This window comes from Haliaeetus albicilla, chromosome 19 (genome assembly GCF_947461875.1).
Source record: "Haliaeetus albicilla chromosome 19, bHalAlb1.1, whole genome shotgun sequence".
NCBI lineage: Eukaryota > Metazoa > Chordata > Aves > Accipitriformes > Accipitridae > Haliaeetus > Haliaeetus albicilla.
In genome coordinates this window covers 7,172,706-7,197,329 of record NC_091501.1, presented here as the reverse complement: position 1 = coordinate 7,197,329, position 24,624 = coordinate 7,172,706, and the positions used below count along the sequence as shown (strand labels likewise).

The 24,624-nt window shown below is 37.4% G+C and overlaps 2 protein-coding genes across 3 annotated transcripts in view; one reads left to right on the top strand and one right to left on the bottom strand.

Moving 5' to 3' along the window:
* Positions 1 to 11,893, top strand: part of CHPT1 (choline phosphotransferase 1) — a 23,439-nt gene extending 11,546 nt beyond the window's left edge. The window contains exons 4-9 of one of the 2 annotated variants that reach the window (XM_069807474.1): positions 3,115 to 3,199; positions 4,787 to 4,918; positions 5,305 to 5,463; positions 7,655 to 7,780; positions 8,289 to 8,399; positions 11,734 to 11,893. In XM_069807474.1, the coding sequence (XP_069663575.1) occupies positions 3,115 to 3,199; positions 4,787 to 4,918; positions 5,305 to 5,463; positions 7,655 to 7,780; positions 8,289 to 8,399; positions 11,734 to 11,778 (658 nt within the window). In that variant the 3' untranslated portion in view covers positions 11,779 to 11,893. The remainder of the gene's footprint in view (positions 1 to 3,114; positions 3,200 to 4,786; positions 4,919 to 5,304; positions 5,464 to 7,654; positions 7,781 to 8,288; positions 8,400 to 11,733) is intronic. The other variant, XM_069807473.1, reaches the window with a different exon arrangement.
* On the bottom strand, positions 11,569 to 24,624 carry SYCP3 (synaptonemal complex protein 3). The gene is made up of 9 exons (XM_069807475.1): positions 23,359 to 24,624; positions 21,664 to 21,811; positions 20,442 to 20,517; positions 19,325 to 19,359; positions 16,840 to 16,957; positions 15,705 to 15,804; positions 14,772 to 14,870; positions 11,956 to 12,060; positions 11,569 to 11,813 (listed from the first exon to the last, which is right to left on the bottom strand). Exons 2-9 carry the CDS (start codon positions 21,791 to 21,793, stop codon positions 11,760 to 11,762), a joined length of 717 nt encoding a protein of 238 aa, XP_069663576.1. The 5' UTR covers positions 21,794 to 21,811; positions 23,359 to 24,624; the 3' UTR covers positions 11,569 to 11,759.

Genomic DNA, 24,624 nt, shown 5'->3' with positions numbered 1-24,624 from the left:
GGGACTCTGACCGACATGCATTTTCAGAGAAATTCCCCTGCTAATGGGTTTCCCTTCCATAGACATCTTCAGTCTTCCTTCGAATGAACTCTGCATCCATTGCATCCTTTGGCAAGGCATTCCACAGAGCTATGATCATGCTTGAAGAATTACCCCAGGTTTTGGTGGGGGCCTTTACTTTTAATCTGACTCATACTGGCTTTGATGTCCTTCAGGTTTTGTGTTAGGTCACAGTTCTAGAGATTGCTGTGATGCTGTTCATGACTTTGTAGAAATTTCATCTGTTCTCACTGCAGTGTAGGAGAAGGAGTCATGACATTCACGTAGAAGATAACAATTTCAATTTAACTTCTAATAGCGTGGGGATTGCTGCACCCTCCTGCAGCTGTGGTGGTGCCTGGCCATGGCCTTTTGCTGTTTTTAAACAATGAGCTGCACTTTAGTAACGATTTCTGAAAAGAGGAAAAGATCAGAGACTTCTGTGGCAGCAAAATTGGAAATATGTGATAGATGAAGGCTATTCTCCTGCTAATCCTAGTCACTTGCTATGTCACCTGTGTGTAGTCCTACTTAGCTCTGACCTGCAAGAAGCACATTAGCAAATCTGAGTATCACTGGGCACACAGGCTAGTGATCAGCTATTCTTGCATACTGTTCGACGTCTGTAACAAAAGAAAGCTGTCTCTGTGGTAATGCTAAGAGCTCTTTTTTTTATTTGCTGATAATGCATTTTACCACACAAAATATAACTCTTCTACCTGCCTACCCATCCTACTTTTTTTAAAGGATATTTTGTACTGTAAACAAAAATAGATGCTTTAGAGTGATGGCTGAAATAGGATAATTTCCATACATGACAGTGGACTGCACTGAAGTGATATGGACTATGCCGTGAGCTCTGGGATTTTGCATACATGATTGCTTTTCTGTGCCTTTTGTTCCTGCATAAAATGTGAGAATGATTTCCCTACATCAGGAAGATGCCGAGACTCCTATACCACATAAAAATTTCTTCATTAAAAACTTAATGGCTTCTACCTAAATACAGTGATACTGCATTGTACAAGCAGTTCGGAATGGCCTGGTGTTCCATGCTTACGGTTTGAAGTTAAATAGACACAACTTTTCTCCAAGGTAGCTATTTGTGTGTAGTGAAAACAGGTCAGAGTTTTTTTCAAGGCTCACAATTTTATTTCTTTTAAGCACAGAGGTGAGAGTCTAAATGAAGGCATTAGTATATTGCTCTAAATATGATAATACATAACCCCATGGATGGAAGCTTTCACTGATGCTGTTCCTGAATTAGCAGCATTTGATTTTAGAAGTCAAATGACAGATAAGAGAGTCCTAGCGCTGGTGGTCAGGAAAGATCAGAGCAGCTGGGTACTGTGCCACTGTCAGGTTACGCAGAATACCTACCACACAGTGTATGATTAAAATCTTTGAACTCTGATTTGGACTTTGTTGCAACCAACAGTCTAAGCCTCTGTAAAATTAAGTACTAAACTTCCGCACATGTAATGACTCAACTTCAAGTTCAAGTCTCTTCCTGCCACCAGCAACAGCAAGTGCAGTACAGCTTAGAAATCTAGGTTTTAATAGTACAGAGTGCAAACTCCGCACACTTGCACTTGTACATGGATGCTTTTGGGTGATGTAACCGACAAGTTCAGTGTGCAGCTACAGCAATGACTGGGCAGATGTAACACTTCATCCCTGGTAGAGGGGGGAAAAGCCCAGCAGTTAGTGGAAAAAGCACCACTGTCTTGTTTCCCCCTGCACAGACTTTGTCACTTGACTTCAAGCCAGTCCATGAAACGGGCAGAAGATTAAAAACCTACACTAGGCTAGCAAGCTGAACTGGTTCACAACAGCTAGTACAAGTGAGGGAGTGCAGTGGCGTAAGGAGAGGACTACACATTCCAATGGCTTTGGACAGTGATGAGCACCTCAGCTTGTCTAGTTGCAGCTTAAACTTTGGCTCTTCTAAGACTTAAGAGTCTGAAGCTTGTGATGAAACTTAGCACATTTTATCACTATCTTTCTGATGAAAGAAGAGTTCAATGTTACTGTGATTATCAAGATCAGATAAATGTTTTCCATTAGCCAAGAGTTGATTCCTATGTGTGCAAACAGTTCATGTGCTAAGCAAGTAATAATACATGTTGACTTTGGTCGTAATACAGCAAATTTATTCTAACTGCTTAAGGAAGTGTTGTATTTTAAACATCCATTGTCAGGGCTTGCTGGTAACTTCAGTACAGAGATCAGGTAACTGTCTCAAAACCTTCAGTAGCATAAACAGTACTTAGCTGTGCACTATTTATTTATTTATTTATTTTAAAGCTTTATTGAAAATACCAATTCTTTCTCTTGAGCCTCTTCTTCACTTTTTTTTTAATATATTCAGGTCTTCTCAAAACATTTCATCAATCAAATACAGAAAGAGTTTGGCTATCTTGTCTGAGAATAAAGAAGGTAGAATGCAGAGTCTAGACTTCAGGGGACATTCAAAGCCACCTATTTTAAATTTGTTTTTTTTAATGGAAAAAAGCAAGATATCAATTATATGTCCTCTGAAACAGGACAGATGCTTAGCTATCCACTGACTAAGACCTCAAAATACTGCCCTCATGTTTTGCAGGCTGTACCTGTCAAGTTTTTATGACATGATAGCTTAAAGAAATCCCTTCTGTACCAGCCTGCACAGTCCATACTTCTATATATGCTTTTAATGGAAATGTTTGATTGCATTTACTATAAGCTTGCCTTAAACTTTGTTTTGATACTTACACAGCAACAACTCTGTAAGTTTATACAAAATTCACAAATAGTTAACAATGTATTCATTAAAGATTTTCCCCCATTAGAGTTACATGTAGCTTGCTCTAGATAAGGAGTATAGGTTTAATTTTAAATCTTAACCAAAGATGTGTGCCTCCATATAGAGTATCTTTCTCAGTCAAGGAAAATCATATTCTGTATACATTGAATTAATTTGAAGTACTTTTAAGGAGATAATTTAAAGTCAGTGTTTTTTGATTTTCCTCCCTCACCTGCCTTACAGCAAAAAGACCTTTTCTTTAGCTAAATCTCCCTTTTTTCCCTTCATAGAGTTGATGTAACTGAAGTTCAGATAGCCATAACAATGCTGCTCTTGATATCTGCGTACGGTGGCACAGCAATATGGGACTATAAGGTAAGCATATTAAGTGTTCAGAGTTCCTGTTGAGTATTCCGTTCCTGTTAAGTGTTCACAGTTCCTATGGTATTTGAAGCTATCCTGTGCAGGTACCATCAACACCTACTAGTTGTCTAATGTTCTGTTTTAGCTTATTGTACAAATGTAGGTTATTTTGATGTTGTAGTTGACTTGGGTATAATGGTGTGACTTTGTATACACAAATTTAGAGCTACGTAGAGGAAAAAAGACCCCATCTGCCATATATAAACTTCTGATCTGGATCTAATATTCTGCAGATACTTAAGCTTTAACAAGTAGTTTTTCTTCTAGTTTTCTTTGTTTTGTATATTTTATTGTAAGACATAAATTTCTGTTCAGTTAAATGATTTATAGGATGCTTTATTTTAAAATTTCGAGATTAAATGCTTTAATCTAACAAAATTAGGGGATGAAGTTAGAGGGTTTTTGGTTAAGTAATCCACACTTATGTGCCGATAGAGATGTACTGATTTTTAACACTTCTGTCACAGCTGATGTAAATGTGAATATCTATATTTAAAGAACTGTTTTCTGTCCAAAAGCATTTCCCTATCTCTGGCTTTTATTCTGATCTTTAAAGATGCACTTTATTGGATGGTATCAAAAGTATATTAGACTAAGACCTTCATCCTTTCTAGGGTCTTTACTCAGAAATGTATAGTTCCTCTTGATTGTAGCACAGGGAAGAGCTGAGACCATTCCACGCTATTTGTAACCAATGCAAATGAATCTAAATATAAACCACCAAGTAATTCAAATTAATTCACGAGTTTACTCAGCAATTAAGAACTGTTTAGCTAAATCTGTTTCCTTTCCCCATCTTGCAAGATGCTTTTGTTCTATTATCAAACAGCTTATTTTCATGTTGGAAAATAAAGTAGGTGCATTAGACTTCAATTATGATTTATTTTTCTTCAGTATTAAAATCTGTGGTAGTTATGCTGTATCTCAAAACAATCTATATTCAAAAATATAGTCAATGGTTTCAATTTATTACTGCTTCTTTTTTTTAAATCCTCTGCTGCCTTTGGAAGTTTCCTTGAAACTGCAATTGATTCTGAAAGGTAACTGTTTAATTAAAATTTGTATCTGGAGACTATTCTAAATGCAAAGATACAGCATACAAATAACATGTACCAAAACACAAAGCAGGCAGATGGCGTTTGTGTTTCCTGTGGTTCAGTATTGTGTTACCCAGTGAAATAGAAGGAACTAGCCTTCTCCCCACTCCCGTGCCTTGGTGATGCAGAGTCTGTGTCAAGTTTTTGCTTATGTAGTAAAAATATTTGAAGAACATCGTAAGAATAAACACAGTAAGATCTAGCTGAATTTCAAGACCAGAACTTAAGTACTCAAAAGTTGAGTTTAAACATTACAAAAGAAATTCGTCGTCTCCTTAGTAAGGAAACAAATTCCAAACACTGTCCTCCGAAGCTTGTTCTTGGGAAAGTGAGAGTTTAAATAAAACAATTGTTTAGTAGATATCAGTAGCTTTTAAAACAACTTTTTAAAAAAGGTGTTATCCTTAACTTTTAATATCTTTCTCTTGTTTTTCCTGCTAAGGTCCCTTTGGTGGGCTTAGAACTGAAGTTCTTTGCAGTTTTTGGCATACTGTGCGGAACAGCACTTTCTTTTTTCAATTACTTCCGTGTCATCTTTGGTGGAGGGGTTGGAAAGAATGGATCTACAATAGCAGTAAGTCGCTTTAAAAATCTGAATGAGGTTTGAATAATTTATGCTCATAATTTATTGCATTTCAGACGATCATAAGGGTTTTACCTGTTTAAGCATTTAAGCAGACAAGCAGATGAGTGTTGGATGGCTAAAGCAAAGACTTCATTATCTACCTTCTCTCTGCCTGTTACTGGATTTCTTCTGTCACAGGAACCAGCAATGAATTTTCTTACAAAATTGATTAGCGGTCACTGCAAAGGATGCTAATAGCATTGGCATAATGCTAATGGACTTTCCCTGAGTTTTGACAGCTGGTTTTGTTTAATGGTATTTGCAATACATATAAAATCTGGACCTTACCTCGTGACTGAAGCCTAAGACAAATTTTCTGTCCATTTGTATTTCAGGGAACAAGTGTTCTTTCACCAGGCCTGCACATTGGACTACTTATCACACTGGCCATTATGATCTATAAAAAGTCTACAACTCAGCTGTTTGAAAAACATTCTTGCCTGTATGTCTTGACATTTGGATTTGTGAATGCTAAAATCTCACAGAAGTTGGTGGTAAGTAATCTTGTTTCAGTCCTAAACCTCCTAAAACTAAACTGGTTCTTGGCTTAACGCTTGCTGAATCAGTGGGCACCATGCAAGTTTTCCCATTCTGCTCTGCCACTGTATTACCAGTTTCATTATGGCCAAGACACTGAACTAGACTCAGGCTCCTACAGAGAGATTATATATGACACTGATGTAAACACGTACTTATTGTTGAATGTACTGGTTAGAACTTTCAGCTTTGTTTCACTTACTCCTAGAAATATACTGTCTGTCTTTAACATCGTAACTGTGGTCTCTCGAGCCTTATTAACAGTGCTGTGACTTCTGATTTAATTATCTGAAATAGGAATTTACTTTAATCATTAAAACAAAGAGATAAACTTTTCCATCTTTATCTCTTTGGTAATTAAAAACCTCATCAATGGATTAAAAAAAAATATCTGCCTTACTCTACATATTTGCTAACAACAGTAATCCAGCCAGCTGGTTCCCTGCCCCGCAGCATGACATTTTTCATGTAGAAAACAGGTATTCTACAGACTTTGTTGCTAAACAGGAGTTCACCTAGTGAGCTGCTAACTTGATTCAAGAGAGAGAATGCTGATAAGACTGAACCTTAAGACTGAACTTGAGGCAGTTCATCTATTCTGTCAAACACCTTGGCTCCCTGGCTCGTTCAGAGGACCCCTGCGTCTTTGTAACCAGCAGTCATCGCTGTATGTATGTCAACTCACTCATGGACACTTCTGAGCAAACCATGTTCCCTTGAAGCTTTATGTGTAGCTTTGAGGGTAGTCTGCTCCAGAGGCAAATCTGTAAAGGTAGTGGGGAAAGGATTTGGGGGGTTTAGCTCTCACAGTTTTCTGATACTATTTCAGGAGGCCTTGTCCTTCAGGCACTCCAGGGTGAGCAAACTGCAGTAAAAACTTAAGGCACGAACAAGGTCGGAGGCCCCGTGGAGACATGAGCCAAGGTCTGTGCAGTTTGTGTGGATGTGCAAGAGCTGCTCGATGGGTGCTAACCCTGCATAGCTATTGCACATCATGCCAGATGCGAGCCAGGAATTGCTCCCTGCAGCAGATTCCTTTAGCAGGAGAGATGCATCTTTAGCTTAGAGTGGAAGCCTTTGTCAGCTCTCCTCTGGATGTAAGCCTTTGCGGTTTGTCCTGTCTTTAGACTGGGACACTCACAGGCTTTTCTGTGAATTTTGCTGTTCAGCATAGAGTTGAACGTGATTTATATTATGCTGAGACCACTTTTGTTCACAGGAACCTCTCAGTACTTTAATCATATTTGCCAAGTGTCCACAATGCAGGGAAACAAGGAATGACAGGGTGATTTCTTATGGCAAACTTGGCACCTAGACTACTTTCCTTCTGCCACTTTTGAGCTTCCCAGTATGGACTCTTCATTTGTCCTCTGTTAGGTCTCCAACTTCTTACAAAACCCTTTTTCTGCCTCTCAATTAAAGGTGAGCTTAAGTTGTCTTTAAGAATGCTAAATATGGAAGGATCAAGGTGTGTGTGGGGAAGAGATTCCCTCCCCAGTAATCTTTCTTCTTCTCTTGGTCATTCTGTAAAGCGTCTCTGCGTACATCGCTATCTCTACTAAACACTGAATACAAGTCTTGTCACCTAAGCAGAAGCCTAGTTTCTAGTTAGCTTTTGGCTAAGTAAAGCCAAAATTTTGAAGTTAGACTTGTAAACAACATTTCAAGTGAATAGTATTAATTTTCTGTAATACACTTGCAGAGTCTTACCCTTCAAATACAGCACCAAAAAAATAGAGTGGGGAACACCTGCAAATACCTAAAATGCACTGGTATAGATGTAACATACTACAGAAGGACAGGAACATGTTTATTGTATCAAAAAATACCAACTGATAATTCAAATAGCTGTTACCACTGATTAAAGTGCTATATATTGATTGAATAACCTGGAAAGAGGTGACTCGGTCCTTGGGAAATAAATTGTCAGGGAGCAGCAGGCCCTGAAGCTTTTCTGAAGCCCTTGGCCTGCCTGCTGATTGCTTCCTAAGAACCGGGGACAGCAGGCTGCTCCTGGGTAAGGATGTCATGCCCCTTCGTAACTTAAGGTGGAGGTTATCTGGTGGTTACATTGATCTTGCAGTGGTGCGTTTTTGTCTCTCTCTTTTTTTTTTTTTTCCTTTTTTTTTTTTTTTTCCTTTATCATAGGTGGCTCACATGACAAAAAGTGAAATCTGTCTTCAGGACAGTGCATTTATTGGGCCAGGACTTCTGTTTTTGGACCAGTACTTCAACAGTTTCATTGATGAATATATTGTTCTATGGATAGCATTGGTAAGCATTTTGTTTTATACTTTTCATTTGGAGCATACTTAAAGGAATAGATTGAGAACTGTCCCTGTCACTCTGCTTTGCCATTTCTGACTTGCTCAGATTTCAGCTGTCACTGCGGAGGGAGTGCCAGGATACTGTGTAAACATGTAGTTTGGGAGCCGACTGGCTTTCTTTCCTTGGAACAGAGATGTGAAAGTAAATTTACAGATCTCTCTTGTAATTATGCTTTAGTTCAAGTGATTTGTTTGAAGTTATTCTGCTAACTGCAGACTAACAACCTTTGTTTATCAGACTTTGTACGTGTTTAAAACTGTTTGGTTTTTGGGTTGTGGGTTGGTTTTTTTCCTTCTAAAATAGACCACACTGTATGTTAAAATACTTGCTAAACTTGTCACTTGGACAGATTGATTAAAGTATGGATGAATTTATAGTAGGGACAATTTTAAAAAATATGTGTGGGATTGGTTGTTGTTTTTTTTTTAACCTGTTCTGTTTTGTTCTTTTGAAGTTCATATCCTTGTTTGATATGCTGAGATATGCCACTGGTGTATGCCTACAGATTGCTGCTCATCTTCATATACATGTCTTCAGAATTTCATCTCATCAAGCTCCTGAACAGGTTCAAAACCATAATGACTGATTAAATAGGTCAAGGACAAGAGGAGAAGCAGTTAGGGGAACGCTGAATGAAGCAGCCTCTTTTTGGGGGAAGACAGATAAGTTTTTCAAGAAAATAGTTTTACGAGAAAGCTCACTCTATCTCAGACATTACCAGATGTTAGAATTACTAAATACAAAGTCCTGCAGATTCTATTGTGATCAATACTTTTGAACCAGGACATATTTCCCCTTGTGTTTTAGACATTGTAGCTGTTATTTTATACCATGAATACCATATTTGAAACTTGCCATTTCCTGTTAGGTAACCTTAATTCAGTACTTCTGGTCTGGTGAATGTAGACTTCAAACCAAGGTGCTACTGACCAGAATTCGAAGACAAATTTCACTTTTCCCTAGACCAAGTGATTAATCTTCTAGCATTAGTTTCTAAAGTGTTCTTGGAACTGCTGTGAAGTGGTAGTCGGAGGTATCAATGAATACAGTACTGCATTATTAAGACTGGTAAAATGAGGTACAACTACTTGTTAATCTCTGTTCTGGTATTTCTAAAGAACAAGCTACTGGATCAGTAGGATGAAGGAGGTATAGCTCAGGAAATTTTTCTTCTACTTAAAAATACTGTTATGAGTGCCTTTAGGATCCATGCATTCTCTAGCATCTACAGTTGTAGCTTGTATTTTCTGTCATGGCTGGTTTCTGGTTTTGTCGTCATAATAAGGTTTGCCTCATTTACTCCATTATTATCTAGACTGTAGGTAGTTGTCTACTTCGAGGACACTAACTTTACCTAGCCTAACTTGCATCTGTGAAACTGCACAAGTGAATGACAAAGTTCATTGATAAACTGAAATGACTGTGACTGACTGTGACAATGCAACCCACCCCTATGTAACTCCCTCTGAAGTATGTTTGCTATCGCTGTGATCATCTACCTTATAATCTAATTTGTTCTGTAACTATCACTGTACTTTATCCAAACAAAACTGACAAAACTAAACCCTAATGTATAGTAAAACTCTCCAAAATAGAAACTCAGGCCCACTATCAGCCTTTCTTTGAGAACAGACTCCCTGGCTAACATAATGTGCCTAGTTAAAGGGCTGTTGTTGTCATTAAAGAAAAGCTGAATACAAGTAGCTTATCTCTACAAGCAAATCATGACATGTACAGAAACCCTGTAAGCTTAGGCTCCTTTAAAGAGGTACTATTTGAATATGATTTTTGTAAAAAGCCTGTTGAATGTAAGTAAGTGTCCATTACCACTTTCAGTTGCTGGTACGTAGCTGAGCTGTGAGTTTATAAAGTCCTTCCTGAACTGTACAATAAAGAATGCTATGGTTTGTTTTAAAAATATTACTACTGCAGCTTCCTAGCTATACATTAATTCGAAAAGACTTCCTGAAGTGTTCAAGGAACTTTAAAAGTGGTGCATTGTCTGCTAAATTTGGGGGGAATAAAATGCCATCTACCACACTCCTGCCTAAGAAGGATATACTGATACACTTGAGGGATAACTGTAACGGTTACTGCCAAAGGACTAGCATGCTAAGTGATTAATATAAATTCCAAATGAATCCTACTACACCTGTCTGAGCCTGGGAAAGACACAGCATCTATACATGAACTTAGCCTGAACCCAGGCCATGGATGAATAGAGGAGAAGATGGTAAAGACCATTTCAGTTTGTCTGAATACTGGAAACAATTTAACCACCTGATGAAAAGACATAGGCAACTTTTTTAGAATGAGAAGATTTGGTTCCCCAGAATGCTCTGAAATGTGTCATGTAGTAGTAGGTATAAGTAGTTTTAAGGATATGATTGAGGTATGTTTGTGGATGATTGATAGGAAACGAACGCAGAAATCAGTCAGAAAACCAGAAACATGAGGCAATACTAACAAATAACCTAATATTGAAGATCGGAAACAGAAACTGTTCACTGTATTTCATAGCATCACCTAATCATCCTTAGAGGGCTGAGACTCAGCAGTGCAGTTACAAATTAGCATAGTTACCTGTTACCCACCAGAGGCCTATGTTGCCTCATACATCATTCTAGCAGTGTAACTTCTGTGTTTGCCCCTTCCCTGAGTCTTAGCAAATGCAGAACAAAAAGAGCTCCATACCAGTTGCTTGTTCAACTTCAGTTGCAACCTAATAGCTGAAGTTTCTGTAAGTAAGTTAAGTTAGCTGTCACTAATCTGGCTCCCAGAACTGGAGAACCATCAAATGACTTGATTCTGAATTAAAAACGCTAGTAAGCTGAGGAGAAGAATCTGTATGGACTGGTTTTGAAATCCATTGTTATGAAAACATCACATTTGTGTGTGTGGGTGTGTGGATGTTTTTTGTTTTATCTACTACTGTATTAAATCTAAGCATTAAATATGTTAGGAACTACCTAATTTGTAGAAGTGGATATTAGGCGTAATGGTTTTCTGTAAAAACAAACTGCATGCAAGCTAAGCTGATTGTTTAATTTATGCTGATTTACTGTAATGAGATACATGAAAGACAAATACTTTATCCTTAAAACTTAGGCCTCCCTAAATTGCTAGTCATTTGGAATTGCAAAAAGTAATATTCCATCTCAAAGGCTTGTAATAACTTGTACTAAAAAAATGAGCTAGATGACTTCTAGCAGTGGTTCTACAAGAACTACATACCCAAAAATGCATAGTGTTTAATTATGCTTACTTGAGCAGATGTCATATAAAGCTATGATACTCAGCTCATCGTTCAACTAAAGAAACCTGCTTTTTGGACAAATTACAGCAGTTCATAAATCTCTTACTAGTACAAAGATATTACAAGCCTAGCCTAACAGGACAGTTAAAATTTACTATAATGCACATCATTAAACTATCTTATATGAGCTATGTCATACTCTGTGAACTTTTATAATTGCTGATATGTCAGCAGACTAAATGTTGAAACTATGAAAATCTTAAAGTCTGCAGCTTGTGAAAAATGCTTCTATTTGCACAATGTACCTAAAGGCCTACAGTTATTATGTAAAATCTGGGTAATGCATTTTTCGTTAATTCTGCTCATTGTTACAATTTGGCATTATAAAAAGTGAAACAATTTAAACAGTCTGATGCTACTGGAAGTAAGTATTAAGTAGTTAAAGATTAACTGGACAGACAGTAAATGGTTTGGGGTCCATATCACCCCCCCAAAGTAATAAATTTATTAATATATGTTCTTACAACATTATCAGACACAAGATTAGAACAATCCATGAAAATGCTTAATAGGAACTTTAAAACATTTAAATCTTAACATACTTCTCTATGGCTAATGCCTATACTTGTATCGTGTCACTTAGGTACAAGTTGTTTCTCCATTGAGCCATCAGAATAACATGGACTGAAGAGACTTGCGAACAGTTGCCATCTCCTGCTGTTGCTGTTACAAGAAAAGGAGATAATACTGAACAAATGCCATATTAATCTGATTCCTTTGAGTTAATTAAATGAATGTCAAATGACTTCTATAAAGAATGTTCTATTTTGCATTTAACTAACTTCTTCATAGATCTGACACTTACGGTGTCCATCATAATCTTCTTCTGCAACATTGCCATTTCTTTGCGAAGTTCACTTTGTGCACCAGCTAGAAGATTTTCATTGCTCTTTTCCAGCTCTTCCATGCTCTGAAGTTAAGGATAATCTTAATTCAGAACTGTTCAACGTCAGAGGGTTAATTTAAAACAAACAGACAAACCGTTATTCAGACTACAATTTCATTTTTATAGCAGCAGTGGTCACTGATAAGTCATTAGTTTTGTCACAAACTTGAGAGACAAATCATACAGGACTTGATACTCCAGTCTACATTATTATTTAAACAAACAATATTGACCCTGTGAAACAATACAGACCCTGTGAAGGAAACAGTCCCCTCCACTTAGCATCTGTGAGGTCTCAGCTAGTTATCCTGCATTTCAGTAAAGATAAGAGTTCTGGGGGAAAAGATTAAACAGACATCTGTCAGGAATGATAGGGTCTAAATGTTATGACAACCTTGGAGACTTGAAGTAAGGACTATAAAACCCATTAAATTTCCTTCTTTTTGCACACTTCTCCCCACATAAGCCAAGTAAAGCTTGCTGGTTATCCTCCCTTTTGTATACACAGTTATGCCTAACTCTATGTGTGTAGTTGCATTTTCCTTGACTTGTATTTAGTGAAGCTTATTTGAGGCTTGATTTCTACCTTTTGATCTTCTTTGAGGAGAAAAATCGAAGTAATACTTGGCCTTCTGTTCAGTTCTTCATCTTTGATGAAGACATTTTGGAACAGTTATTATTTATTAATTCTTCTGTAATATCCTCTGTAAATTTCGTCTATCTTAAACTAAGAGTTGCTCTGTTTCAGATTTATTTTTCAAAGCTACCAGACTTGAAAAAAACCCCCATATCATAACTTAAAGAATTTCAAAAAGGGACCAGTTAGAAAATGACTTGAACAGAAACTAAGGTTTATCAGAAACTGACAGACTTGAATCTGCCCCATGTACCAGTATATACTGGGGGCCACACAGCTGGAAAGCAGCTTGGCAGAAAAGGACCTGGGGTCCTGGTGGACACCAAGTTGAACATGAGCCAACAGTGTGCTATTGCAGCAAAGGCAGCTAACAGGCTCCTAGGCTGCATTAGGAGTGTTGCCATCATCAAGAAAGGTGATCTTTCTACTCTACTCAGCACTGGTGAATCCATACCTGGAGTGCTGCGTCTAGTTCCAGACTCCTCACTACAAGAGAGACATGGACATACTGGATAGAGCCCAACAAAGGGCCACAAAGATGAGTAAGGAACAGGAGCATTTCTCTTAGGAGGAAAGGCTGAGAGAGCTGGGATTGTTCAGCTAGAGAAGAGAAGGCTCAGGGGGATCTTGTCTATATACATAAATACCTGAAGAGGGGGTGCACAGAAAATCAAGCCAGGCTCTTGATGTGCCCAGTGACAGGACCAGAGGCAAACTGAAAATACAGGAGGTTCCCTCTGAACATCAGGAAACACTTTTTTACTGTGAGGGTGACTGAGCACTGGAACAGGCTGCCTAGAGAGGCTGTGGAGTCTCCATCCTTGGAGATATTCAAAAGCCATCTGGACATAAGTCCTGGGCAACTGACTCTAGCTAGCCCTGCTGAACCACCTGCTGACCTTCCCACCTCAGCCCTTCAGTGATTCTATGGTATTGTGCCTCTGCATTTATTACAAAACCAATCGTTTAGGGTACTTTCATTTTTCTCAGTTTAGACTTCTAATACCTTACTTTTAGAAAAATAGTGGGGAAGGAAATTCTGGGAATAAAGTGTTTTGTTCTTAAGTGTAAAATGACAGGGAAAGACTGTTTGGTTTTTTTTATGAAAAAGTCAAATTTTTGAGTAGTTGTACTCAACCATTTTTTGATTGCTGTCTAGGTTGTTAGCTACTTTGTTAAAAAAAAAAAATCAAAACACACCACAGTTGATCAGTACTAATCATGTGTTTAAAATACATTATCCCTCTAAGCACTGTCCCAAAAAATGGTGTTTGTAGGGACTCCCAGCAAACACAAAAATTATGCATAAAGCAACAGAAAGTTAAACAGGACTGATTACATAACCATCCAGCTGGGCCTGTTTTCACCATAAATCATGATTTCCATCAGATTCTTCCTGCTGACATTTTAGTGAATGCTTACCTTGAATACCAGGTTACAGAAAAGAAAACACTTTCTACTGAATGTTGCTTAGGAAGAGATGAAGGGAGTTCTAACTGGACAATTTTAAGGGAATTACAATTGATTTTTCTTCAAGTGTCACTTTCCTTACAAGAAGCAGCAATAGCTAGAAAGGTTAATGACAGAAAAAAATTGGCATCTAATTGTCGTTATGGGGGATGCACCTGCCAGCCATAATAAAAGCAGTAGATTGCATCCTAAGATGTATTTTTAATAGATTGTCAAGTTTCCCTTTTTTAAATACATATGAAAAATCTAAGGGAATAATTAAGACAAAATCCTGATGATTTAACTGACCTGTATAATCTTTAAACTGGTACAGAACTGTGTTCTGTTTAGAAAGTATGCTCTGAGGGTTCTGGTTAAATATTTGAAACAGGCAAGCCAATCAGATCCCTGTGAGAACACATTTAACTAAATAATTTATTAAACAGATGCAATATGTATGCATGTATAGAGAGAACAAGCCATGTTCTTAACAAATAAGGGAAAGATACTAACATAAATATTCATGCAAGGCTGTTATTTTCCCTAAATGAACCTTAAATCTCTGTATTTCATAAAAGTTGAATTAATACAGCTTTCTTATGTGATATGATAAGGATCAGCTGCCTTCTAAGAAGAAAATTTACTGTACCTTTAAGAATTGCTCATAGAGTTGCTTAATGGTTTTCAGTCTCTGACTCTGAACTACTCTTGCCTGTTGAAAAACTTTTTGTTGCTGACGAAACATATTCTGAAGCAGAAGCAAAAGAAAAAAATAATCACATTAGTTAACCAAAAGCGCTTGGACAGCAACACTAATGTCATTTATCAGAATGAGAAATTCTGCCCTCAGTGGAAATCTGGGTCATGTAATGTAGATCTCTGCCTGGAGAGTTATCCTTGTTCTTATTAATGAAAGAAAGACTGAAGACTGGATTAAGCCCTGAGTCACCTCCTGAGGTCCCTTCCAACCTGAATTATCCTTATGAGATCATATGAGGATTGCTATCCAACACAGTTCTCAAGGGTATCCCAGGGAAATGTACCGCTTAGGGAAAAGCAAAACTTGCAAATGTGTTGGGAGTACAAATACAGCAACATGATGTGATTACATTCCATTGTATAGCTCCTGTCTCCTTTCAATGATCAAATTCTCATACATTTATTATATACAGGCATATTTTTAAACAATGCATGCTAAAAGACAATTACTTTCCCTTAGTCCTTTGTTCCCTGAACCCAAAGACTATGGATACACAGAAACAGCACACATCTTTCTTCTCTGTAAGTGGTCTTGGCTTTTCTCAAGCCATATGCTGGCTGGCCTAGGGCATCACTTACTGCCATTTATAAACCTGCAATAAAGTTTATAAATGCACCCCTCTTCACTTTAAATTATATCCCCAAACTTAAACATTTACAGTTTGAGAGCCACCCAACTTGAATGAATTTTTTTAATCAACAGGCAAACAATCGTACGTTTGTTTGAACTACATGAAGTGTTTCTACATTTCTTGAGTGTCTGAACAGCAATATTCCCGCCTTGTGAAAATACAATGAAACTCATACCATGCTGGAAACCCACCGCTAGTTTTTCTTCCTGCTCCTCTGCTTTCTGCACATCTACATCCCATTGCTGAAATAAAGTCAGGAACTGCTGGGAGAACTCATGATTGAGCTTCTGCCTATGAACAGACACTAGCCGTAAGTATGACAAATGCTACAAAGAATTACAAGGAAAGCTAAAGTTCAACACGCACATAAAGTAGAATAAAAGGAGCTGGCATAGATAAACAGCCTAGTTTGACATCTGGCCCTAACTGAATACTGTATGTTTTGAAAAACCGAACAGACATATATACACACACACTTTCTGAGTGAATATAGATTATATACATATAAGGAGACAGCACTCATATACAAAACTCAGGTTAAAAAAAAATTACAACTTTTCTTCCTAACAGTGTCAGGTTTTCTGAGATTTACTACATTTTTTCTAACCCAACTACACATCTTGGCTTTAACACAAGGGGTTTATAATGAAAAATTGATTAGCTCATTCATTAGTTCATATGCTCTAGTTTCTCTGTGTAAACTTCAATTTTGTCAATGCAAGTTGCAAATATATATATATATAAAACCAGCAAGACAGTTATAAGTATTGCTGACTTTCAGTTTTTAGCTGTCTCATTTTTAGTTTGTTCTACATGTAGTAACAGATGTAGTAATTAAGTATGCCTTAAGAGGCAAGAGGAATGTTATGTAGGGTGAAAATGATTTACAATGTGAAAATGAAAATTCTTTTTTAATCAGAATGGTATAAAAGTTTTACTGAACATTTTTCAGTTTCAAGTAGAAACATAAAATTCCAACTGAAGTGGAAAAAATAAAAACATTGGTTTAAAAGACAAAGATAACATCAAAGGTAATTTTCCATAAAGATAAAACAAAAGTAAAACCAGCTCTTTAAGGTACCTTGCTCTCAAAATTCCAAATCTTAAGATTCTCCATTCAGAAGAAAAAGCACTGTGCTAAACTTCTACAGTCAATTTAACCAAGTGGACACAACTGGAGGCAGCAGAAACAGCGGACATCAGTAGATACTTAACTAGTAGATATGCTACTTGCTATTTAACTGCAAGAAGATGGACCAACTATCGATGCGATGACACAAAAGGGAATTTGATTTCACAGGTTTGAAAAACAAGAGTAAATGTTACCTTTGCTCCTGCTGTGTTTTCCAAACATGTTCAATCTTCTGGTTACTGGTTTTGAGTGAGGCTTTCGTATACATTTCTAATCTTTTCCTCTTAGCTAACAAAGCCTTGTTAATGTCAGCTAAAAATCAAAGAATATTTAGACATTAAGCATACTGAGATACATTGTGCCTTTTATTAAAAATGCTGAGGAGTTACGCTTTGGAGAAGTGAACGAGGTGTATTCTAATGGAAAGAAGCTAATGTGATCTGGGCTCCTGGCTGCTGTGTTTGGTGTCCCTCAACCTGCTGTTGGCGCTGGTGTGAGTGCTGCTTCCCTAAGCCTCCCGTACACCCTAACCAACACTTGGCCTCTGGAGTTGCAACTGCTTGTTGCCCAGCCCCACCAGCTACTCCAGCATCTGCTTCGAGTCCCTCCTCTCTCAGGGGCCAGACCAAATAGGACCTACCATGATGTGACACAACTTTAGCTTCTTTCATTCTAGGCAAGATGGTAGTGGGTACAGTGTCAGACTAGCTCTGAGCAGACACACACAGTGAACTGAAACTGTCCAGCAGTTTGAACTCAGGGTAGCTGCAGTGCTTCCATTATGTACATTTAAATTGGTTCCTTACACACTGTCATCGTGTGTTCCCCTGCTGATTATTACGGTCCAACGGGCACTTATCTAACATGTCATCTATACAATAAGCACACATACGTGCTTGAAACACTAGAAGCACTATCCAATCAGTTCACACTGCGTATCTTCAAAACATCGTATTTGGACATCTCACAGTCTGTAAATTCTCTATTCAAAGCTAGAGATACCTTGCACAAATCTGAGTACAGACACCTTGGTCTTTTCTCTAGTATCTAATGATGTTTTAGTCACACCATCAAAGCCTCATTAGTTTAGCTGCATGACTGCAGTGCCAGCTCAGTTTCCAGACCTTCAAGGAATTTAGTTATGCTGACACTTTTTTTTCCCTAGAAAAACCACACATTTCAGAGTAATATTCAAATTACATAGATTTTAGAAATAAATTAAAGGTAGTATGTAATTACTACCACTGTGAACATATGGAATGAATGAATGACAAACTATTTTTCATACTTTGGAGAGACTTCATACTTTTTAAAAAGTATTCAGGTTAATATAAGTTAGTATGTTTGTTTCACTTTAATTTACATTTGGAGATCTAACAAACAAGTCACAGCTTAAGGTTAATACAGCAATTTCCTTTCCTTCTCACTGTAGATTTCAGGAAACATCTGTCAAACTTCTCTCTAATTTGCTGAGGCATCTGGCCCTGCTAATGCCAAACCTATTATTTTTGAGCAGACAGCATCCTTTCTCTGATCCATTAATTTTCCTTCCTTCCCTCCTATTTTTGAGTCTTCAATAACAAGCAGTCCTAGCTTCTGAACACTGAAATCCTCCTCCTACCTAGATTGCTAGATCTACAATAGCATTCTAATATGTAACTTAACAGCAAAAAGTCTTAATTCATGGATTAAGGAATTCCTTGAACTCCTCTTTCACCTCAAGATTTACATGCAAGTAATGACTGTGTACAGCATTTTCTTATACAAAAAATGAAAGTATTAATCAGCTATTAAGTATATAATACTGGCATTAAAATGGTTTCCCTTCCTTCCACAGCTTTTTGATGCTTTGTTACACGGTGACATGTATTATACATTCTTTACAAGCGAAATGTGTTTTTTCTCTAACCTGTCCGCTATCTAGTATTCAGCTGGAAATTTAACTCTAAGTAAAGCCATCTGATGATCTGATTATGACTAAACTAAATCCAACTAGGTAACATGTATAAATGTCTCATCGCTAGATGACTGGCATTACTCACCCTCATTCTTTAGCTCTTCTAGATACTTGTATTCTTCCTCCTGACTGCTGAAATTCTCTTTTCTACTGATTGCCTGTTCTCTAGATTTCTGAAGGTGCGGAGTACAGACTACTCTCTAGCTCATTCTGTATCACAACTACAATCTACTTCCAAAATTCCTTGTTTAGAATTATAACTATTTGTTCTATTTAGCTGCTTATATTAACATTTACATGCCCCTAATTTCTTACTCAAGTCTTGCAATCCCCAGTCTCTTCTACGTCACTGCAACAAAAAATTAAGTAAGAACAGCTGAGTCATATTGTCCCTTTTCTCTACAATATAATCACTGCCTCTTAAACTTCTTCTTAATTGGAACTGATAATCAAAAGCACTTGCATCTTTCCCTTTTTCCTTTGTAATTACTTACACTAGTACATCTCACTTTATACGCAGTTTCTCCCTTCTCTTCTTTCTCTTTGCTCTACTTAAATATAACCTTTTTTCTGAAAACTAGCTTTTTTCAGAAATGCTGAAAAACGCTAGAAAGACTGGTAATTCTAAATTTTGAAAGTTATTTTATGGTAAGGAATTACTGCCAATTCTGCAACTTAAACATGAATTGCTTTTTAATTTATTAGAATGTAAACATACCTACCTCCAAATCTTTCCAGCATATTCTGTACTTCACCCCTACAAAATAGTGTTTAAAATTTTTATTTGCCCACTTTCTGACTTCAGAATAAGACCTGTTGTATATGCTTAAAACTAATTTTAATCACGTACCTATCACTTGTAAGCAGTGACAGAGATGCTACTTTTCTACAAGATAAAAAATGACACTCCTTTTCTCCTCCTGTGAGGGGTCTCTTTTATAGACTAATTTTCTTTTTTCAAAAACATTTACTAAAATCTATTAACTTACTCCGCAGTAAAAAGGCAGCATTAGGCATTTAAAAGGTCTTGAGTGAGGGACGATGGTAAATAAAATTGATCATTCCCCATACAAAAAGAAAACACAAAAGGTATTTGCAATATCAAATAAAAACAAGTCCATCACAGCATGACTGGCACAGTAAGAAAAATTCAAGACAAATAATATCAGGGTTGTTTTTACAACACCTTCAAGATGATAACACCAGTGTTTAAGGCAGTGGTACAATAGCTGATAAATCCAAAAAGGGACATGGTGGGTAAAGAAAATGTTTTTCCTGTTTTTATAGCATCTTCTCCACAGGATAGCACTTTCTTTTTTGAAGAGTAAAAGAAGAGGAAAAAAAAGGAAAAAAGGTCTCTTCAACTCAACAGCAATAATCTTGCTAGAAACTATTTCAACATACACTTTTTTATTACGTTTACACTGCCCATAAATATTGAATTTCATGAGAGTTATCTGTAAAGAGAATTTATTTTCCATGCAATAGTTGGATATTTAAAGTACTGTCAATATCTTCAAGCAACTAAGATCAGAGGGAAAAACATTAATGATCAACAATTTAGGATAAAACTTAAATAATATTTTGAAAGAAATGAATTTTAAGAACTCACATAAATAATCTTTTTTTATGCATGTTCAAAAGTATCTACAAAGAAACTGCAGAATTACTAATTTTAAAATGTTACATTTTCTTTTTTTACCTACAACTGCTGTATTATCTGTCACCTGATTTTTGAATCAAGTATTAAAAAAAAAAAAAAAAAACCAACAAAAAATCCCAGGCAAAATAAGCATAATGAATAACTGAAATCGGTTTAAAAAAAAATCCTAACCTTACCCCACATCATCTGGAACGACATGAGTAGTCACCAAAGCTCTCTTCTTTCCATGCTTGTCCATTACCGGTGTTTCGCCTTAATATAAATTTCAAAAAGATTTTAAAAAATATCTTATGTTTTGGGGGGTCATTTGAGTTATTAAAAGTATAATTACTTTTCTGTAATGCCACTTCTCTGAACATGTCTCATGGGTCTCGGTTCCCGTCCATAACACATGCAGCTCCTAAAACTTTGAATCTGGAGTTGACAGATGGTGGTGAATTATTCTGCAAGGCTACATTTGAGCTGGCACTGCCTTGAGTTCCTCTAGACTGGTCTCAACCAGTTTTAGTTTCTCTGTCCAGTACTACAGTTACTCCCAACTCACAATATAACAATCATCAGAAAGGTAAAAATAATCTAAAAATTGAAAAAGCCCAATCTGTAAGAATAAGTACTTAAAATAAGTACTGAAATTGTGTACTTTGAAAGCAAAATCACAAATAGATATTTATATTCTTTCCAAAGAATAAAAATCCTTGGCTGTCAGATTCTATTAATGAAGGGTGGGGGAGGAATTTAGTCTGAATAAATGACGAAGGGGAGAATTTAAGAGAAACAAACCCAGAGATAACTGCTGAAAGACAAAAATACAGAAATGGAGTTACATCAAACTTTACAAAAAACTATCATTTGATGAATGAGAACTCTATTTTTAAACAAAGTCTGCTTTTTTATGACACTCCCTCAAAATTAAACAAGAATCTCTTGGTTGCCTTCTCTTCTTTTTTCCCCAGCTTTCTCTGCTTCTCCCTCTTTCTTTTCTTTGGTTCAGATTCTTCTTGAAGTACTCTTAACCCTGCCAGCGTTATGACTCCAACTACCCTACCCGACGCAGCAATCCATGTAAGCAAGCGGAGCTCTTCTGTTCTATCCTGATCTCACAATGTTATATGCAGCCAGGTGATAGAAGGATATGGCATTAGAATAAGGTAACAAAATCCTACTCTATTAAAGACTCCACCTATAATTTTAAGACATAATAGTGCACTATACAGAGCTACTCTATTGTGTTCTCTTCTCTTACCAATCAAAATTATACAATTGGAGGCTAGTTGTCACAAACATTATGAACCACACTTACTCAAACACTCACTAACACAGAAGCATCTTCATTTCTATTCATAGTCAGAAATATTATAAACTTCATATTTAAAAGTATAAAAAATATCATATAAGCACCTTCTCTAGTATCTTCCTCTGATCCACTCAGCTCTTTTCTTTCCTCCTGAAAGTCATAGGCAGGTATGGCCTGATCTTCCTGTGCTGGTTTACCAGCTTTTCCTCCATGCTTTCTTCCCGATGGTGCCATAATGAGATTTTCTTCCTACTGAAACGGTATGCTGTATTTGTTACCTAACTCCCCACAATATTTTCATGCTTATGTTGAGCTGTTATACACAACCCTGTAACAGTCTCCACCTGTCAGGATATTCAAGCAGTCAAACTGTTTTAGTTCTGAGGTAATCCACAGGATTACCCATCAGTAGTGTTTTTAAGAACAGGGAAAAAAAAAATAAAATACGAGGGCTAATAGGAACATACTTGATTCCGCTGAAAAACAAGGAAGTAAATGATACACTTTCTTAAGGTGCCTGCCTGCTCGGCTTTCATAATATTTATTACGTATTTTGTCATATCCAGTACTGCATTCCCAAAAAGCTATGCCAACATTCTATTTTACAAAATACAGAAATGATAAGCCATAAAGAACAATCTGATTCTACAAGCCATCCCACGCTAGAGAGACAAATATACACACACACGCACGCCATTTTTAAAAATCCTGGGCAACTTTCACTTTCTGAATTATCTTTATTTATAGCTATTATGCTTCTGCACTCTGTAATGTAACTAATGCAGTTTCTGTATTTGTAAACGTTTTATAAATACAGTGCCCTCTTAAAAAACCCCAATATTCGTTTCTTTACTTTAGTAATACTAATTTTTATATATTCTGTGTATTTTTACAAATATTCAAGGAGTAAAACATCTATTTAGAAGGAAAAGAGCATATTTGTAATCATTAAATGCAGGAGTGACAAAATTTTTTCCTTAAAAATCCTTCACAAAATAACTGGATTACTTGGAATACGGAAAGAACACAGAAAAAAATATCAGCGGCAAGTATCCTGTTTTCCAAACTGAACAAGATGTGACTCAGCAGTGGATAAACTTCTCATTCTAGATGCAATTCAACACAGCTAGTAATATCAATAGGTTTTCCACAAGCCAGGGCAAAGATAGATCTGAAAATTAAGTTCACGCACTGAAATTGAGAACTCCAGTAAAGATCTTTTGAATTTCCAGGACTGTGAAGTCCCCCCAACATTAACAGCTGACTCGCACACCTGAGTTTCCCATTTCTGTTTTTTGACTTAGTTGTCCATGGCTATGAAAATACTTTTTCAACCACATATTACATGGGTATACACAACGTGATCACACTAAGCTACAGCTTTTTCTGTGGTTGATGCTTCTCTATGTAGTATGTTTTAGATGTTAGAAGTGTCTTGAAAAACAAAACCAAAACCTCATTAAATTATTAATTGCAAAATCAAAAACTCCTGCATTAAAATTATCCTCAAATGAGAGAAAATTTTCAAAACTCATTCTGCTTTTCAACTACTGTGGCTGTTGAAAACATGATGTAAGGAGGAAAGTACTAGTATGGCATCTGGCTGTGCATGTCTCTGTGCTGCCAAACAAAGCGCTTTGACTTTAAACTGCAAGCACATATTTTATGTCACATACAGGCACTTTTCTTTGTACTGAAAATCAGTATACAAAGCAGAACACCCCAGTCCCTCCATAAACTGTAAAACAATCTTTCCACCTCACAACCTCATACAGCCTTCACCCATTCTGTGTAGCTACCTGCTTCAGCCAATTCAAATATCTTCAATCCGCAGTTGTGCATTTAACAACGATTTTTTCAGAGAAACTCGCCTCCTTTTTTTGCCCTGCCCCAAAAGACATGAAATACACCAGTATTTGTGTGAACTTCCTACATGGGGCTTTTCACTGTGGGGTCTCACCTATTTCCACCTCAGAGCAGCAAGGGAGACAGGCCCACACCACCGCCACAACAGGTTTTGGGGCGAAGCCACTGGGGTATCAAAGGCTGAGGGGCCCCACAGTGTCCTAACCCTGTTCCTTACTCCCTGCCCAAACCCCTTTCATCCCTCTCCCTCTGCCCTGCGATGGCCTCCTCTCCCCTCTCACTGCCTCGCCGCCGCCTCACAGGGAGGGGACCCACCAGCCTCACGGCCTCCCGCAGGCAGAGGGAACACCGCTCCGCCCCAAACCCCTCACCTCCACTCGCACCAGAGCCTCTGCAGCCCTGGCGGCGGACGGGGATGACAGGAGCCGGTCCCGCCTCAGCAGCTCCCGCCCCCGAGGAAACGGCGGGAAGCCGGGCGGGCAGCACAAAAGGGAGGGGGCGCATGCGCACTAACAGGGGCCGTGGGGCCCGCGGGAGCGGTACCTGTGGCGGAGGCCGGGCCCGTCGTGCAGGTTCAGCATTAAACTCGTTTAAACCTCACCTACCTTCATCTATTTTTATTCTTTTTTTTATAGAAATGGCTTAAATTTCTCATTCGGACAACAAAAGGTATGCAAAAGAGGTTGTTCGGGTGGATGTAGGCTGTGGCCAGGAGCTTAGTTGCCACCACAACACTGTTCACATCCTTACCCTGCTTCGCTTGCTTGCTTTTTCCCAGATTTTAGCAGCAATTTTCAGTGAATGCTTCTCAGCAAGTTCATGCTACATCTTTTGGGCTCTTATTGCTGTAGTGAAACAAAATCGTATCAATCTACCTTCAAAAATTTGCTTAAAAATGAATTGCAGTGACAGCTGAGCTACCCAAGTGATCTGTTTGTTTATACATAACTTCAGCAGAAAAACTGCCTTAAAATTTTCACTTGAATCTACCTAATAATATTTTGAAGAGTAAGAAGATATCAAAGCTTTCTTGCATTTCTTGAAACGTCTCATTTTCTGCTAGTCTGAGGTAAACTACTTACTTATCTACATTTCAGCATAATATGTATTGCTAGCATGAAATGTAACCTTAATAATTTAAAATGCTTGCATTTTTACAATGCTCAGAAGTTTGATTCTACTTTGCGAATCCATCCATG

Bases quoted from the DNA above. Each gene is read 5' to 3' on its own strand.
- SYCP3 (XM_069807475.1), bottom strand. From the start codon at position 21,793: ATGGCACCATCGGGAAGAAAGCATGGAGGAAAAGCTGGTAAACCAGCA. The intron at 16,958-19,324 runs GTAGGTATGTTT...TTTGATTTTTAG, and splicing joins TATGCTGGAAAGATTTGGAG to CTGACATTAACAAGGCTTTG. The intron at 15,805-16,839 runs GTAACATTTACT...GTCTGTTCATAG, and splicing joins AAAACACAGCAGGAGCAAAG to GCAGAAGCTCAATCATGAGT.